The 19868-nt window shown below is 37.3% G+C and overlaps 1 protein-coding gene across 30 annotated transcripts in view; it reads left to right on the forward strand.

The window, feature by feature from the left end:
• Dlg2 (discs large MAGUK scaffold protein 2) overlaps positions 1 to 19868 on the forward strand; it is a 2051694-nt gene that overhangs the window by 1290689 nt on the left and 741137 nt on the right. Inside the window, exon 1 of one of the 30 annotated variants that reach the window (XM_017589653.3) lies at positions 14608 to 14966. The exons of 27 other annotated variants lie outside the window; for them this stretch is intronic. In XM_017589653.3, the coding sequence (XP_017445142.1) occupies positions 14844 to 14966 (123 nt within the window). In that variant the 5' untranslated portion in view covers positions 14608 to 14843. Of the gene's footprint in view, positions 1 to 14607; positions 14967 to 19868 lie in introns of those variants that run through there. 2 more of the 30 variants (XM_017589656.3, XM_039089416.2) reach the window with 2 other exon arrangements.

A 19868-nucleotide genomic window follows, 5' to 3' on the forward strand; every position in this document is an offset into this window, starting at 1 on the left:
CTGGTATATATTTTTTTCATTTCATATACTTGAGCTCAACCAACTATCAACTTTAATCATTTTAGAAAATATGCAGTATTATTTGATACATTTTCCTTTTCTCTAGACTATTCAGGATAAATTGTAAGATATCATAAGATCCTTGGATAGTTTAGTGCACTGTAAGGAATGATAGAATAATAAAAGGTAGAATATCACTGCAAGCTATCTTCCACATATGCTGCTATGTGCTATATATAATCATTTTTTCTAGAAATTGCCATAAAATATATGGACTGATCCACACTCTTCTCTAACTGTAGATGAGAAAATACTGCTATACAAAGAGTTTATGCTATTTACTACTACCATGACAACACAGAGTAAATGGTAGCATTAGAATTCAAAGCGTGGCTGACTCACTTTAAAGCCTTACTTTTAAAATCATTGTGGTACCAAACATCTAATGCCTGTTATCTGGAAGATGAGTATTGTCCTTGGAAGTGGGAAAAATTGATTTTAGATTGTATCTGCCAATAACAAGCTTTAAGGTCCTAAGTATATTTTTCATCGGGTCTTCATTCTTTACTCACTAAAAAGGCATGTGCCTTTATCAAGACATCCGTTTATTAAGGATCCAGTGTGTAAAGTCCTTTATGATCTCTCTGGTGCTCTTCTGAGGGTGTTAATAGATGCTGAATTCCTTTTCCCTCTTAGAAAAGTACAATAAATATTCCCAAATATTTTTATATATTTAATAATGAACACCAGAAATTCCCTGTGATAGCAGGTTGCTGCCTCTATTTTACATTAAAGGAAATAAAGGCTCAGAATAGTCATGAGGCTATATCTGGCTATATACATGTTATCAATAGCAAAGCAATGACCTCACAATTCCCAGCATTTCTTATAATGTTCATGCTTATATCATTGCTTTGTATCATGTTATTAACCAGTTACCTGATAAGGAGCAAATTAATGAATAAGATTTTTGTTTGAGGTGTGTGGCCATTGTTCAATGTGTTTCAGTAGTAATGGCAGCAGAGGGGCTCATAACTCTGGTGGTTGAGGGCTTGGTCATATCTGTGCCAAATGGGAAGAAGAGAAAAGAGAAAGGGGAAACACTTAGCTGGCTCTCTCCTCTTTTCCTTTGGTTAAGTTCAGTACCTCTGCTTATAGATGGTGCTGACCCCATTCAGGCAGGGATGTCGTTCTTTCTTCTATTAATCCTCTTTGGAAATGCCTTCATACACACACACACACACACACACACACACACACACACACACACACACACAAAGTGTGTTTTTATGGACATTTGTTAGCTCAATCAAATTGCAATCATAGATCTACTTAGAATACAAAAAGTCAAAAGAAATAGAATAGCCATTGTATCTAAGTAACTTCTATATGACAAAATAATTACCACAGATATTTGATCAATCCCATATCTTCCCCCTCCTGACAAAGTTGTAGGAAAAGCTCTATCTGGCCTTATGATGATATTCCCTTAGGGGGCTCATTCCCTTTGCTCAGTGAAGGTCATGATCTGAGTTGACATCTAATCCTATTTGATTGTTTTGCAGCTGGGTGTACTCAGGCCTTATTGAGGAATATTTTGTGATAGATACCACATTGTGATAGAAGCCACATTGAGTACCATTGCAGTGAGTAGACTGTGATTGGGAATAATCTTGCTAGTTGTCCCTGTTAATGAAAACCAGGAAGCCTCTTATAAAACCCCACTACAGTATTATGATTATAGTTGCCATTCTCTGAGACCTGGCCATTCAGCAAATCACATAGCCTTTCTGTCTTTAATCGCCTCACAATCTAATACATAAACTGGAAGTAGAAGAGGTCAGTGAAGATCCATTCATCCTGCAGTGTAAGCTTAGTGGGTTTAGAACTCTAATTCTCACTCATAGAGTAAATCGGCAAGGCCTGGTAGATATTCTCTTTATCTGATTAGTAACCCTACTTTGCTTTCTACATCAGGATGTTGAGGAATGTGATTTTAATAGGCTCACTGTTAAGCTTGAGAAAGGACTGCTAGTTGAGAGTACTTACTGCTTTTCCAGAGGGCCTGAATTTGGTTCCCAACACTCACACTGGGTAGATCACAGCTACCTGTAACTACAACTGCGAGTCGGAGATGGCTTTCTTCTAGCTGTCATGGACACTGGATGAATGTCACATACACACAGAGAGATACATGGTTGTAAACACAAGTAAAAGTAAAATAGATATTAAGGGTTGCTCTGGATGATGGTGGCTAACCTATTTAGACAACCCTCTTCTAGATCCTTCATTGGTCTATTGTTGCTTAACACATTCTATCAGAGTGACTTGTGTTGTAACTTCTCTGAGACGATTTTCTCTTTATATAAGAGGCTTAGGTGGCAAGTACTCTGATCCCCTGCTCTCAGTGCTATAATTATTTTTTACTGTATTAAAAACAGGGCAATAAAGGTCAAGGTTTGGTCGGGTTTTATAATATTCCTAATTCCCTAAAAATAGCTTGAGCCAAAATTCTTTAATTCCATTTGTGTCTTTGCCATAGATGCTGTGTTACCTATAACTGTTATTTTGTCTCCTGGTTTTATAAAGTGAACTCTTCGTTGCTTTTTAAAGAACTTAAAAAAATGAGAAGCCTAAGGATTAACTTGTTAATTAGATATAATGATTAAAAGGTCTTCTTCATCACAGCACTTTTCTTTCATCATGCAGGGAAGTAGACAGTTTCTCTTTAATTAGTGTTCATTGAAATATTTTTTAAATGAAATTAATGCTGAATAAAAAAGCTCCAAAAGCCTAGAAATTTATTAAGTACTCTCTCTCTCTCTCTCTCTCTCTCTCTCTCTCTCTCTCTCTCTCTCTCTCTGGGCATGTGTGTATGTGTGCATGTGTGTTTAGAGACTGCTGATTAAAAAGACATTGGTGACTAGTACACCAAGATTACGTTTTGCGTTCACACTCTTTTAGGTTTCAGTGTGTTGGAAAACTTCAGACTTCATAAGGTAACTGCAAGCATTTTTTCCAGTATAACATGCAATTTTCCATTGGTGTACTAGCACTCTATAAATGGTTTAATTTTAGGGTAAATAGTTCTAGAACTTTTGAGTGTTTGAGGCCTAGATATATCTCGAGCTGTAACTGCCAATTAGAATACTCATGTGTCCCTAAATCACTTTTTGCTTGCAAAGAAGTCTAGATGAATTACCTGTGGGAAAAGTATTTACTTTTTTAGCCAGTTAACAAATCATTCTTAAAACATTTTTTTATTAGACCAAGTCTGTTCTCATAGCTTTCAATTAGATGAAGATTCTTTACTTTGGAGTCTTCCCTTTCTGATAACTCTAAAAATAGTTATGATAATAATACCGAAGCTAACAGTATCGATATATAACAAATATTTATATTTTACCACATTTTAAATCTGCCAAAGAAAATTAAATGCACATATTCCTTTGACCGCTGTAACAATCCTTGATAATTGCTAACTATCGTTCATAATTTATAAGGGAGAAAACTGAAAGTTTGGTGATTGCTACTAATTTCCTCAAATTTGTGAACTAAATAATTAATAGAATGGAGACTTAGGGCTATTCTTTCTTTGGTATTATTTTGTCTTAATTGATATATTGCTTGTAGTGTTAATAGAACCAAGGACTATTTCTTTGCTTTCTGGGTATTTTTTTTAATCAAGCTCCATCCATTTACTATTCCATCCAGCTTGCATGCCTTGCTTAAGCTAGCAATCCAAGCACCTTTCCTCTGATTTTTCCTCTGATCAGGTCATCCCAGAAATTAGGTTCCTACATTCAATGTCAAACTGCACATAAATTCTACCAAAAATTTACTCCTATTTATGTGTGTATTTAGGAGAAAAAAATGATAAAGTAAAGAAAATGAACAACCTAAGAGATCTGCAGAAAGGAAAAAAGAATAAACAGAAAAAAGTGGAAAGCCTAGGGCAGGTAGACAGAGGCTTGGAGACATCACACCTCTGACTAAGACAGGAGTCTACTCCTCAGTGGAAAGCAATTACTTAGAGGAGCAGTTCTCAATCTGTTTGTCAATCAACCCTTTCACAGGACCATCAGAAAACACAGATATTTACATTACAATTCCCCAACAATAGCAATATGACAGTTATGACGTAGCAACTAACATAATTTTATGATTGGGGGACACCATATGATAGATAAGTAACTGTATTAAAGCGCCACAGCATTAGAAGGGATTAGAACCACTGGTTTATACAAATCAATGGATTAGATATCGTAACAGAATTTTGGCAAGAACTAGGTCAATAAAAATGTTATAGTACTGATATAGTATTAGGAAACCAGTCCAGGTTCTCCCTTGATATATAGCACTCTAATTAGTCATGCATATTATGTATAAATTATGCTTATGATTTAGAAAATATTCAAATGTGACATATGGCACAGCCATAGAATTATGGAAATGTTCAGAAGAGAAATAATCACTAAGGATTACATTTGCTGACATATTTTATGTTAGCTATATGAACCTGACTCATTTAATTCTTTTCCAAACTATATACTATTATCAAACTTAGTTTAGAGAAGAGGAACCTTTTATTGAGTAACACCATACTGAGTATAGAGTTAAAAATCATTAAGCTAGGATGTTGACAAAGAAATCTAACTCTAGATTTTGAAATTGAACTAAGCTCTGTGCTTCTTCAGAGAAATGGGAAACAATGAGCCTCAATCCCAGTCAGCCAGTTAGTAAGTGAATGGAAGCAACCCAGGACCAACCAACATGACACAGGAACTCCCATGAGTCAGTTCCATCCCTCAGCACTATGCCTTACCCCTTACCCTCACTCAGAAACCACATTGTCTGTCTTAGTCCATAGAACATGATATATATTTATATATATATATATATATGAATGAAAGAGTACTTGAAATTTACAGCTCCTTATTTAATATCTTAGAAAATAGAAGTGCATTGGGCATGCTGCAAATGCTACTTGAGAGAACTTCACTTTCTAATTGAGACTTTTCTGCTTGGCCATACTTATGAAACATGGAAATAAGAGATAATTTTAATCAGCCACCCTTAGAAATTGTTTCATGTTCTAGTTAACATTTATGCAATGCATTCATTAAAATGAGAGCCTCTTACGGGGTTGGGGATTTAGCTCAGTGGTAGAGCGCTTGCCTAGGAAGCACAAGGCCCTGGGTTCGGTCCCCAGCTCTGAAAAAAAAAGAACCAAAAAAAAAAAAAAATGAGAGCCTCTTAGCCTGTCATGTGATTACTTTCTTCAAAATGCTTAAGAGAGGGGACCACAAGACTAACAGTAGCAGGAGAGCATATTCGCTATTGATTTTGAAATGCATTCTTTTATGTCTACTGCTCATAAAGCCCTAACCATCCCTTTCATATTTAATATGATCTGAAATTGTACTGAAGTACAGGGACTTGATATACAGGGGCTTCTGCTCTTTGAACTAAGATGTTAGAAGAGATAAATCAATAATAGTCAGAATAACAACTGATCATTGGTCAAACATATTTTGGGCTAAAAGCAATGAAAATATTTAATTAATCATAAATTGTCATTTACTAAATAAATTAATTTTGTATATGTTAAGAACACTAATTATGTGTATATCAGGGTTGCTGCAGTTTGACAAGTGGTAACTCATTTGACTCTGCCCAGTTCTGTGAGTTAAGAACTACACTGCCTCCTGAGTGATGATTTAGTCCAGGTCACATAACTCACAGACTGTGAGTCAATTGACTTTGTCTGCGACTATTTCTCCATCTGAACATTAGGAAAGAAGGTGCAGTGGAAAGTAGCTTTTAAGTAGAAAACTTATCATTTTATCATTATAATAATATTAGAAATAACATTATTACACTGATATAGATTATGATAGTACTACAGAACCATCAGAAATTTTGTTTATAGTCTCAAGACTGTTTCCTCTCTTCCTGGAGAAAGTCTCAGCTTCTGTGTCATTTGGAATCCCATAATGCAGGACATAGCTCCTCTAAATTTAATGGCACCGCAAAGTGCTTATTTAAGAAGGAAATGGGAGTACTAAATAGTAAAATGTGTGTGAATATTCATATAACTGCAAGATACTTGAGGTGCTTAACTTTTTTTAGATGAAAAATTAAAGATCATCAAAACAAAACAACTGGACCAATAGAGGTGCACCTTGTCTCAGAGGGAAGGTGTCTTCCGTCTGCTTAAGCTTGTCTGTACCCTTTACTCTCCATCCTGCTGAAAGGGCATGGTTTCCTAAATCTTATCTCTTCTTTCAAGAGAAAAGTTAAACTACAAGGTTATAGCGTTAAATGATAAAAAACTTGTCACTTAGGATAACAACTCAGGAGTCTGAGACTTTCTAATGGTTCTGGAAACTTTTACAGAAAAATTTATAAATAGCTTCAGCAAGGTACAACTTGATAAGTTTTGACACATGCAAGCATTAATTCAAGATAGTGATCTTATCCATCGCCCCCAAAAGTTTCTTCATTCCCCTTTACAATCCCTCTATGCAGCTTCCTCACACATCTCCTCAACCCCCAAACCCAGGCAACGAGCGTTCTCTATTCTGTCACCCCGTTTGAGAATTTTGTGTAAAGACGTTCATTCAGCATTCACCCTCAGATTATTTTGAGATACCTCCATTTGTTGAATATATCAATAGTTCACTCTTTCTTATTGATCAGTAGTATTCCTTTGTGTAACTATGACAGTCATCGTTTATCTGCTAACTTTTGGTGATGCTATTCATTTCATAGATGTTAAAAACAACATAGCCATAAATATTTGTAAAAGCCTGACCTCTAATATGCCTTTAGTCCTCTTGAGTAAATGCTTTTAAAGAATCAAATGTTTAACTTATACAGTAGGGTTATATATAATTTTCCAAACGAGCACTGAACTATTCTGAAGGTTGAATCCTATGCAGTCTCATAATGCATTAGAATTCCAAACCTCTATATCTTCGATTAGCATACTCTACCATTAGGTGCTTCACAGGGCTTTATTATGGTTTTAATTGCTATTTACATAATAATTTTTCCCTGCATCACCTCTCCATGCTTATTTGATGATTGTTTATCTAAAAGTTGAGTTAACTATTCAGATCTTCTTATTCTAATTTCATTGTTTTCTTTTTATTGCAATTTTGTATTTTGGGTTTCTCTGTCTGTCATAGACATGCCCATTATCAAAAGGCACTTCTTGGCATCAGAAATAGTGTCTGGGTTTGATGATGATATGGCATGGATCCCCAGGTGGGGCAGTCTCTGTATGGTCTTTCTACTTTCTGCTCCACTCTTTGTATTTCCTCCTGTGGGTATTTTGTTCCCCCTTATAAGGACTGAAGCATCCACATTTTGGTCTTCCTTTTTCTTGTACTTCATGTGGTCTGTGAATTGTATCTTGGATATTTCAAGCTTTTGGGCTAATATCCACTTACCAGTCAGTGCGTAATGTGATTGGGTTACCTGACTCAGGATGATATTTTCTAGTTCGATCCATTTGCCTATGAATTTCATTAAGTCATTGTTTTTAATTGCTGAATGGTACTCCTTTCTGTAACTGTACCACATTTTCTGTATTCAGTCCTCTGTTGAAGGACATCTGGGTTGTTTCCAGCTTCTGGCTATTATAAATAAGGCTGCTATGAACATAGGGGAGAATGTGTCCTTGTTATATATGTTGGAGCTTCTTTTGGGTGTATGTCCAGGCGTGGTATAGTTAGATCCTCAGGTAATTCTATGTCCAATTTTCTGAGGAACCTACAGACTGATTTCCAGAGTGGTTGTACCACCTTGCAATCCCACCAACAATGGAGGAGTGTTCCTCTTTCTCCACATCCTTACCAGCACCTATGATCACCTGAGTTTTTGATCTTAGCCATTCTGACTGATGTAAGGTTGTTATGATTTGCATTTCCCTGATGACTAAGGATGTTGAACATTTTTAGGTGCTTCTCAGACATTCACTATTCCTCTGTTAAGAATTCTTTGTTTAGCTATGCACCCTAATTTTAATAGGTTCATTTGATTCTCTAAAGCCTAACTTGAGTTCTTTGTATATATTAGATATTAGCCCTCTATCAGATGTAGGATTGGTAAAGATCTTTTCTCAATCTGTTGGTTGCCATTTTGTCATATTGAAAGTGTTCTTTGCCTTAAAGAAGCTATGTAATTTTATGAGGTTACATCTGTGGATTCTTGTTCTTAGAACATAAGCCATTGGTGTTCTGTTCAGGAAAATTTTTATGATACCTATTCTTTAAGGACTGGACTATTACTTAATGGTATAGTCCTTGCCTGACATGGGCAAGTCTTTAGATTCAGTCTTTAGTATGTGCACAAATACACATACACATTTATAGTACATCCCTGTAGTTTTCAGTGCATATTGCTTGTGAATCATTTATATATCTTTGCATGACATTTTTGATCAGGGTGAAAACATTCTTTATCTCATTTTTGTCTATCCATATTGTATAGAATACAGTTGATCTTTATGTGTTAAGTTTACATCTTGCAAGCCTATTAAAATTGCTTAGATGTTAAGTAGCTTCCCTTCGGATTTCCTGAGATTTTCTGCATACATGTTTATATAATCTGCAAGGAAAGACACTTAGGATTCTAATTCCATTTCTTTTTCTTGCTTTGCTGCATTAGCTAGAACCTTCCAGGCAATGTTGATGAGCGGTGAGAGGAACATTCCTTTCTTAAAATAAAATATTTATTCATTTAGTTTTATTTATTTTACATTCCTACCACATTTTCCCTCTCTCCTCTTCTCCCTGCCAAACTTTCCACCTCCAACATACCCCAAATCCCCCACCTCCCCGACTCTCCATTCGCCCATCCTCACGCCACTCCCATTCACCCCTCCTTTGTTTTTCTTCAGAACAGGGTCAGCCTCCATGGATATCAACCATCAATGGCATAGCAAGTTTCAGTAAGAACAGGCACCTGCTCTTCTATTAAGGATATACAAGGCAACCCATTAAAGGAAAGGGTCCCAAAGGCAGGCAACAGAGTCTGAGACAGCTCTTGCTCTCACTGTTTGAAGTCCCACAAAATGATCAAACTACACAACTATAACATATGTGCGTAAGCACTGTTAGTCCTATGAAGGCTCCCTGGTTGGTTATTAAGTCTCTGTTAGCTCCTATGACCAAGGTTAGCTGATGTTGTAGGTTTTCTTTTGCTGTCCTTAAGATCCCTGGCTCCTAAAATCCTTTTTCCTCCTCTTCCACAGGATTCACCATACCCTGCCTAATGTTTGGCTATAGGTTTCTGCTTTTGTTTCCATCAGGTGATAGGTGAAGCCTCTCTCATGACAATTTGTCCAGACACCAATCTATGAGTATAACAATCTCATTAGCAATCATTTCATTAACTTTAGTTTTTGTTTTTTCCCATTCATGTGAGGTTGTAGGTCAGTGTTTGTGGCTGGGTTGAGAAGAAACATTGTTGTCCTATCTCTTTTTTTAAGTCAGGAATAGGTATTAAAATTTGTAAAGTATTCCTTCTGTGTTTTCATGATGATGAGCTACCATTTGTCTTTTTCCTCTTTAAAAAATAATAAAGTGAATTACACTCTTCATTTTCTGCTGTTAAACCATCTTTATTCTGCAGTTTAAAGATCTGCTTGTTGTTCATACATTGCCTTTTTAATATATTGTTTAGTTAAATTTGCTGGTTTCATTTTAAACTTTGCAACAATAGCTATGAGGATTTATTTGTAGAGTCTCCATCAGAATTGTTATCAGAATAATGTCAGCTTCAAAAATTGAGTTTAAAGATTTTTTTTCTGTCATTGTGTGGGAGTTTGTATACAGTTGTTATTACTTCTGTGTTTGGTGGAATTCATCATTTAGATTTGAAGGATGTTTTTGTTAGAATATTTTCAGTTTTAAGTGCATATCTTAGGTTGATATATAATCTGGCTATGTAGGTCTTATATTTTTATTTTATATTTTTTCTTGAGTGTACCTTGGTAGTTACATATCTCAAAGAATTTTTCCTATTTTGCCTAATGTGTTGATTTCATGAAGACTACTTGTGTCATTTTCATAAGAAGTTTTCTTTATTTTTTATTGGATATTTTTAATTTACATTTATCCCCTTTCCTGATTTCCCATCCATAAGCCCCCTATCCCATACCCTCTCCCTCTTCTTCTATGAGAGTGTTCCCCACCCATCCATCCACCCCTTCCTACCTCCCTGCCCTGACATTCCCCTACACTGTGGGGTCGAGCCTTGGCAGTACCAAGGGCTTCTTCACCAATCAATGTCCAACAAGGCCATCCTCTGCTCCATAGGCAGCTGGAGCCGTGTGTCTGTCCATGTGTTCTCTTTAGATGATGGTTTAGTCCCTGGGAGCTCTGGTTGCTTGGTATTGTTGTTCTTATATTGTTCATATGCACAGTCCTTCAGCTCCTTCAATCCTTTAACTCCTCCAATGGGGACCCCATTCTCAGTTCAGTGGTTGGCTTCGAGCATCTGCCTCTGTATTTGTCATGCTCTCACAGAGCCTCTCAGGGGACAGCTATATCAGACTCCTGTCAGCAAGCACTTCTTTGCATCAGCAGTGTTTTCTGAGTTTGGTGGCTGTGTGTATGTGGGCTGGTCTATGTGCTTACTCTTCAGAGATACCTATTCCCTCCACATTGAGTTTATTTCTTTTTCTTTTTTTCTTTTCTTTCCTTCTCTCTCTCTTTTTTTACTCATAAACCCATTTACTAGGGGATTGTCAATTTTATTGATGCTCTCAAATAATGGCTTTTGACTTCATTGTGTTTCCTCCAATTTGTGCTTTAATATTTAAATGGTTTGTATCTTGTTCTCTATTTTTTCAATAATTTAGTTATTCACTCCACATCCTGATCATAGCTTCCCATCCCCCTCTCCTTCCAGTCTCACACTTAAAAATCCCATCCCCCATTACCCCCCTCCCCTTTTCGTCAGAGAAGGGAAACACCACACCCTTCTTAGGGTACAACTCTCCCTGGGACATCTAGTCTCAGGCAAACTAATCACAGCTTCTCACACTGAGGCCCAAACAGGAAGTTCAGTCAGGTGAAGGGGATCCAGTGGCATGCAACAGAGTTGGAGATAGCCCCCACTCTAATTATTAGAGGAACTGCATGAAGAGCAAGCTGCACATCTGCTACAAATGCGTAGGGGTCTAGGTCCAGCCCCTGCATGCTCTTTGGTGGTTCAGTCTCTTGAGCTCCCATGAGCCAAAGTTCGTTGATTCTGTAGCCCTTCTTGTGGTGTCCTTGACCCCTCCTGCTCATTCACTCCTGAACTCCACCTAATGTTTGGCTATGGGTCTCTACATTTCTCTTCATCTCTACTATTAATGATGCTATGCTGTGCTTGCAGACAGGAACCTAGCATAGCTCGTTCCTGAGAGGCTTCTTCAAACTGCTGATAGTTTATTTATCTATTTAAATTTGATTTCATTCACTTTTTCTTCTGGTAACTGAACATGGAAGTTAAAGCAATTTACAATCGTCTTTACAAATATGGGCATGAATAAAATTTACATCTAAATTATTACTTTATCATCCAATGGACACTGCTAGGCTTCTTTGCATTCATTTAAAAATACATTCTAATTTTCATTTTTGATCAATGAGTTATTTAGAATTGTTCCAAATATTTGAGATTTTCAAAGACTCATTCACATACTGACTTCTTGTTTGATTCATTGGGGTCAAGGAATATACTTTCTATGCTGTGAAGCACTTTTATTTATTAAAAATTGGTTTACATGGCTACATATATAATTTCATGCCCAAGAATAGTTAGCAAACAAACTGAGGAACAGAGTTCATATCCCAGCACCTATGTAAAAGCTGGGCATAGTCTTGTGAATAGTGGTGAGCTCAGCACAGAGGGAGACAGAGATAAGAGGATCACTAGGGGGTTTGGCTGCCAGGATCACTCAAAAATATAAGTTCCAAGGCCAGTGATACCATGCTTCAGAGGAACAATTCATAGAGTGTTTAAAGGGAAAATGCAACACCAACACCCTCATATGATCTCCATGACCACCTAGCCACTGCCTACTTGTAAATACACACACACACACACACACACACACACACACACACACACACATACACACCATGAAAAAATTTTTTCATAATACATCCACTCTTGGAAAACAATACAATATTTAAAAAGAATGCGTGAAGAGTAGAACTGAATTTGAAAAGAATAGCAAAGGTTGTATGAACCATTCTACAATACAGTGAGTTACATTAGCTCAAATCGATGGTTGATTTTCTCTAGGTCATCCACGTTTTCTGTCCACTTAGTTATTCACAGAACATACTGGTTTCTGAGCCTGTAACTATGAACTGCTTAACTTTGCCTTTCTGCTTTTTCTCTTGATAAAACCCATGTTATCCTTTCAATACAAGTACACTGGGCTACAACCAGCTCTCCATCCATGATTTATAAAAGTTCCTTCTATAAGAAGGAGATGAATGAGGCACCATCTTTCTTTCTCTTGGAGTTCATTGCTATTTGTAATTTTGTGTCTGTCCTTGGAATCTAGTTAACTTGAAAGCTCACCCTATTTTAGATTGTTTTAGTTGAGAGAAATAATCCAGGTCCCATTATTTCATTTTTACTGCAAGTACTATTGTCAGGGTTATAGTGGAAACCACTCACCTTCAGAAAGTCCTTAAACGCACACCTCTTTGTACATAGTACACTACACTGGACAGCAATAACTGGGCTTAGTGGGTTATTTGAGAACAGAAACACAAAGTTGGGAGGACACAGTATTGCATATAGGAAATCTTCATGTGCTTAAAATAAATGAATAAATGAGTTAATGTATATTTAAAAATATTTTATGTCTACTTTTTACACATAGATTGTGACTTCTCTAACTTTTTTTAACAAATATTAAGGAAGCCAGGACCTCTTAGGAGTTCTGGTCAAAGTATGGGTAAGGTTGGTTGAGCAACGGGCAAGAATTAGACTCAGCAGTTGTGCTCTGAATAATGGTACTGTTTTGCTCAAGGAAATTAAGAAAAGATAGGTTGGGATTTTGGAAGATGACTTTAAAAACAAAGCACTTATTTTTCCAGCCACTTCCTGAGAAACTCAGAACATTTACTAGTGAGAGAATATTTTCGGGAAGTTGTGGGCTGGCCGGCCGACCATGCATGAAGTGGCAGCATGTGGCTGGGGCAGATGGGAGTGGATAAGGGCAGGAATAAAAGCAGAGGAGGGACTGTGGGTGTGAGCTGAACAGAACACTATGAATGAGAAAAGAAAAGCTTGGTTGACTTGATATTAAAGAAACAAACTGTCTGATGGCAATAGCCTTATGGAGACTTACAATACTGAAGAAAAATAATCTCCATACCAATTAGCCCAGGTAGAAAGCCCTGAAAGGCTTGTGCCCCCAGTTCCTGTGATTAAAAGGCAAATACCACCAAATAAATGAGATAAGAAGAGTGTGGGCAACAGTTTGGGGGTCTTTTACACTACAAGGTCATTAGAATGAACAAATGCACCATCACCAGAGTACAAAGGCAGAAAAACTAGGTAACCCAAATCATGCAGGTCTTCCAAAAATAACCAGAAATAATACAGCAGAAATCGTTCACTTGTGCTGTCAGGCTACTTCCTACACTCACACCTTGCCTTACACTGTTTGGGATTTTGAGGGCAATTGGAGGTACAGTGTAATCAGCATGTTATGTATTTTCCTCCACTCACTGTTCCCTCTCACAGTGCATCAACAAATGTTGTCATTGTTGGCTGTGAAACTAGCTGTGAGCATCTGCGTTCCTTACCATCTCGGTACCAATCAGAATTTCCTTCGAAATGCTTTCCCCGTACCTCAGCGATCCCTCGGATATTGTTGGGGACTGTGGCAGGCCGCTGTCTTTGGTGGAAGAACAATCAGAATATAATATATCTTGAAAGTCTATTCATATTCCATTTGGTGGCTGTACTCATCCTTTTCCTCGGTGAATGACACAAGCATATTTCTTTAGAATTAAGACATTCCAGTTCTGTGCAGACCGCCCCATAGGTCCCAAGAAGATACAAAGTCATGATTGTCGTTACATTATCTCTGCAAATGCTATTTAAAACAGGAATTAAATCTGACTGCTTCCCTATGCATAAGCAGCCCAAAGTTCTTCTAACTACTCTTAAATTCTAAAATATACAGCTGACATTATTTGATTACCTTAAGCTTTCTGACTATTTTTTAAGGCACAGTCTTAAGCAACTAGTTCTGTGGTAAGGTGATATATATGCTACCAAAGAACTAGATCTGTTCTATGTCTTAAACGAAACCTGGAGCTAGTTAGACACTGTGAGTGTGCATAGCTTTCTCACATAGCAAACAAGTGCAGGTGCCTGCCTGCATACCTAATGCATGTGCATAGTATCTGTTTGCTGCCTATTTACCATTTTTCACTTAAATCCTATCTCTGTGGCCTGCCACCCAAAGCTTGTGGTAGAAGCACTTTTCACCGCTTTCTTCCTCCTACTTCCTTCCCCCCACACACTTATGGTATGTGCAGTTTTGCCAGACCCATATGAAGACAGGGGAACACTGATGCGATTGCTTCTTGCTTTTTACCAGTGTGGGATCGAAAATCCTTCCCAATGAAAACATCTGCCTCTGTTCAAGTCACGCCCAGTTATCCCCCCAAAGAAATGTTCTGATTAACTTTTTTTAAAGTCTTAAGATAGCAGTTTGTGTAGCCGATCTAATTAAGAAGTTTATGTAACAGATCTGCAGGGTTTTTTTTTTCCCCCTTCTTCAACTGGGTTCTTTGAGCTCAGTTTGAATGTTACCGGCTTTCGATATGCAGCGGCCAAGTGCTTCCCGAGCTGAGAATTATCAGCTTCTGTGGGATACAATTGCTTCTCTAAAACAATGTGAAGAAGCTATGCAACATGCGTTCATTCCGGTAAGGAAAATGCTTTATTTACTTAGGAGTCTGTTATTCATCTCTTTAGTTCTTGACACATTAAAAAGAAAGCTTTTCTGTGTATTTAAAGATGTATCATCTTTATAGTTAAATCTCTATAGTTCTTGTAGTTCTTGCTCCAGATAAATATGTCTGTTCTTGCTTGCTTTGTATGAATTCTAGACTATTAATATGACCAGATATTAATCAATGACAAAAAGCAATAGTGGTCCAAATTAATACTGTGAGGGCAGTAGTTTCTAATTGTGGCACGTACTGAAGACAGAATGTAATATTGACATTCCTCATAGTAATATTTGTAGTTACCTGCAGTTTATAGTTCCTGGTACACAAAAAGTAGCTTCAATAACTTTAGCAGGTGGTTTTCATAGACAGATCAAAAGGTCTTGAATTAGCTTTTGTGTCTTATTTAAATAAATTCCAGATTACAGGCTTTCTCAACAAGTATAATCATTTCTTCGGTAGTAATACTATACTTACATATCTGTGAAGAAGTCTGATAGAAACTATAGATACACAAAATGACTCCATAAATGTGTTTTTCTTGTTCCATACTGTAGGAACAATTGCTCTTAGAGCTTTTCCAGCTAGAGGATGAGGGAGGCCACATTGGTAGGCTGAGGTGACTTGAGCAATATGTGGAAGAAGCATATTAAAATAGTTGAGTCTTTTTTTAATGTGGTTTTAAAACGTTGATATAACAAATGAAGAATGATGGAAAAGTCTTCAAGATTAATCCTTATTAAAAATCATGACAAACTTCCTCAAAAAATATATACTACCTGTGGCCTAGAAACTCAAGAGATATGCTTAATTTAACAATTGAAAAGTCTGAATATTCTTTAAAGTTCAGATTACTCTCAAAGTTCTCATATTGGACATAATCGTGATTTTCTCTGTATTTTAAGAATCACCTAAATGTTTCAAAGACTGCCTGCCGTGTTTGAGTTGCTGTTAACTGAATTTTGTGTTCTTGTTGGATGACTAAGGACAATCTTAAATATCAACAGCATAATACACAATTTCTGTGATGAATTTGAAAAAAAGAGTGTTTTGAAGCTTTCAGGGTCATAGGAAGTTACAATGATTCTGATTTGAACTGGAACACATATATTAAGTTTGTATCTATGTTTGTGAAACTCTTCTTTCTTTCTTTTATCAAGAAGAGTTCGATATTCCCCAAGAACCTTTAGCACTTACTCTTTAAACAATGATCTCTTAGACACAATTTCTTTCCCCATTCAGGGTTGCTAGTACAAACCTCACATTAATCATTAAATGTATTTAAATAGTTTACTCTTTGTATTCCTGAAATTTTGTGGTTTTTCAGAGAGAGGCTACTGGCAAATTTCCAATGTTTAAAAAATATTCTGATACCTTTAAAGCATTATTAAATATCTATCATCACTATTTTTGAAAAAATTAAGAAACTACTGCTAATGTTAAAATAACAAGCAAGGATAATGCTTTTCAATGCTCAATTCAGTTTAATGAGTTTATTTTACATCTTATTTCTGACTCTGTTCCCACCTACATGTACTCTATAGCCTCATGGCTTGTATTTTGCATACTTACATGGGCATTTATACACAGACATGTATAATTGCATGCACACACATACACGTATACATTTACATTTGGCATTTCAGTTTAGTGATAGCCTTCATTGTTTAGAATATCTCAAATCCTGTGCTGGTGCTGTCATATTAAAGAAATGACAGATTGTTTGTCTCAGATAATGCCTCCTATAAAAATAATCCTAATAATCTATTATCTAAATGTACCACATTTTCTGTATCCATTCTTCTGTTGAGACAGCTTCTGGTTATTATAAATAAGGTTACTATGACCAGAGTGGAACATGTGTCCCTGTTACATGTTGGAGCATCTTCTGGGTATGTGCCAAGTAGAGATATAGCCCAGTCTGCAGGTAGAACTATTTCCAGTTTTCTGAGGAACCACCAGATTGTTTTCCAAAGTGGTTTTTTTAATCCCACCAGCTTGCAACCCCATCAGCAATGGAGGAATTCCTCTTTCTCCACATCCTTACCAGCATCTGGTGTCACCTGATTTTTTTATCTTACTCACTTTGTTTGGTGTAAATTGCAATTTCAGGGTCATTTTGATTTTATGCTTGCTGACAGGAGCCTGGTATAGCTGTCCTCTGAGAGACTCTGGCAGCATCTGACTAATACTGACACAGATACTCACAATCAAACATCGAACTGAGCCCAGGGACCCCAATGGAAGAGTTAGAAGAAGGACTGAAGGAGCTGAAGGGGATTGCAACCCCATAGAATGAACAACGATATCGACTAATCAGACTACCCAGAGCTCCCAGGGACTAAACCACCTACTGAAGCGCGCGCGCGCGCACACACACACACACACACACACACACACACACACACACACACACACACACACGGGTCCATGGCTCTCCAGCTACATATGTAGCAGAATTATCTGGCAACAACGAGAGGAGAGTCACTTGGTCTTGTGGAGGCTTGATGTCCCAGTGTAGGGGTTGCTAGAAAGGTAAGGAGAGAGTGGGAGGTTGGGTAGAGGAGCACCCTCTTAGAGGCAAAGCAGAGAATGGTTGGGATTGGGGGTTTACAGAGAGGAGACCAGGAAGGGGAGAATATTTGAAATGTAAATAAGTAAAATAACCAATAAAAATGTTAATAAAAGTAATCCTAATAATTTTAAAAGTTCAAAATGAACGTTGTATAATAAGTAAAAATATATACACCGTGGCGCTGATCTTAGGGAATCTCGCCTGAACTGTTTCAAAGCAGGTAAATGCTCTCCACTGCATTCACTGTGAGAGTGTGTATTCCAAGGAAATGATGAGAATAATCTGGAACTTGGATGCTCTGGACCATTTCTCACACCTAGTGACTATATAGGAGATTTCAGTCTATGCAGTTCTGTAAACCAGTTCTGTAAACCCTGATGTATAATCTAAAACTATAGTGGTAGTCTATTTCCAGGTGATAACCCTCTAACATCCAAACATTGACCGTAGTGTCAATAAACTTGGACTAGCCCATACTGTATCGTGTAACTCAAAGTAATTTGCAGAGAAGAAGGAAACCAAACCATGACACTTCAAATTCAAGACTTGATTCATAAATCAGATCATGCCCCATAGTGATTAGATAGAAATGAACTCAGAACTTTTAGGTTCATCTGCTGGATCCAATGGCCCTGAGCTCAAAATAGCAACATTTTCCCATATCTTTTAGTATTAAGTGCTTGGCTCACGTACGCTAATATTGAATGCAGAGAAGAGTAAACATCCTTCATGAAATCTTAGGAACTCAATCTATCATAAGCTTTGGGTTGTCTTCTGGTATCTCTGGGTATCAGACAAATGTGAGAGTTTTATGTTTTATTATTACAAAAGTTTATAAAATAGCTTGAAAGTTAGTAATCCATTTTCATAAAGACATATGCTTATTTTTAATAATTTATCAATTTGCTGAGCTCCTCCTCATGTTCCCCTGTTATCTAACGACTAGCCACTATTTTAGATGCAAAATAAGGGCACAAAGAAATCTATGTGTCTTTGTGGCACCATCATTTCATCAGAGACTTCATGGCCTCTTGACTCCTTAGTGCTTACTGCCTCTTACTGTGTTTTCCTTTGTGTTGATATTCATCACATTGGGATTTAGTAAAGCTATTCACTCTGGGATTCCATATGCTATTAGTGCAATCCATCCTTCCATCTTGCTACTAGACACTAGGCTTCTGTCAGTCAAAGACCGGATGCAATAGTATTCATTTATCTACTTCAATAGCATTAATTCTCAGTTCAGGTTACTAAACTGGCTTACCCCCTTGTTCCTTCCTGTCCCACTATCCTAACATTAAATTCAAAGTATCTCAGATGGCTTTCTGTGCAGACAATGCAAGAACCTTATTAGGCTTGCCAGCGAGTGACCAGAGACACAGAGATAAAATGTAGACCCAAAGGAAAGAATGACACTGGAAAAGGTGAGCAAATCAACCGAGAATACCAGGCCTCAGTGTGAGAGTCTGTCAATCAAGAAGTGACTCACATCCTCCCTACATACCTTCCCACAAGTCTGACATCACATGGCACTCCTTTTCTCTCATTAGAAAGCCTCATGAACAACAGTGAGTAGGAACCCAAGGAAACTGCTCTGTGAGATAATACTGCTGTCATTACTCTCATGTTACAAAGTCAGTGGGACCAGGTTCCTTGTCAAAAGCAAATAGTCAGTAAAACCAGGAGTCCTGGCCTCCTAAAACTAAATCTACTTGATTTTATTCTTATCCTGTCTTTTTGTTTTGTTTTGTTTTCCTTCCTTCCTTTTGCCTGTTCGTCTGTCTGTCTTTCTCCATTTTTGTATTTTGTACTGTAAGAGTTAATAGGTTTCTCCTATGCTCCTCCCCATGACCCTGGGACTCACGTGGCAAGACCATGTGCTTCTTTTCTTTCCCTGTGTTCTGCACTGCTAAAAACAGTGTCTAAAACAATATCTTTGCTAAGTGACTCTGTAGTGGCTGATTAATCCAGGAGAAGTGCCAATTTGAGCAGTGATGAGACAAGGAAGAGGAAGTGATCCTTTTTGTCTATGTAGTCTCAAAATCTGCCTTCTCAGCTCCAGAATGACGTCCTTTGACTGCCACTGGCTCTTCTTCAGGAGCCTACTTAGGTCAGCTCTAAATAGCATTTGTTCAGTAATGGCTTCCAGTCCTAGTTCATGGTGTTCCAAGTGTGTTTTGTCCTCTCCAAATTCTAAATATTATTTGACACATAATCTCCTGTCTTGCTGGATTCCTTTTTGTACTTTATTCTTCTTCCTCTCACTTCCTAGTTGGTTTAGTAATACCCCAATTTTCAGTCTA

Source organism: Rattus norvegicus, chromosome 1, assembly GCF_036323735.1.
Source record: "Rattus norvegicus strain BN/NHsdMcwi chromosome 1, GRCr8, whole genome shotgun sequence".
In the NCBI taxonomy this organism is placed as follows: domain Eukaryota; kingdom Metazoa; phylum Chordata; class Mammalia; order Rodentia; family Muridae; genus Rattus; species Rattus norvegicus.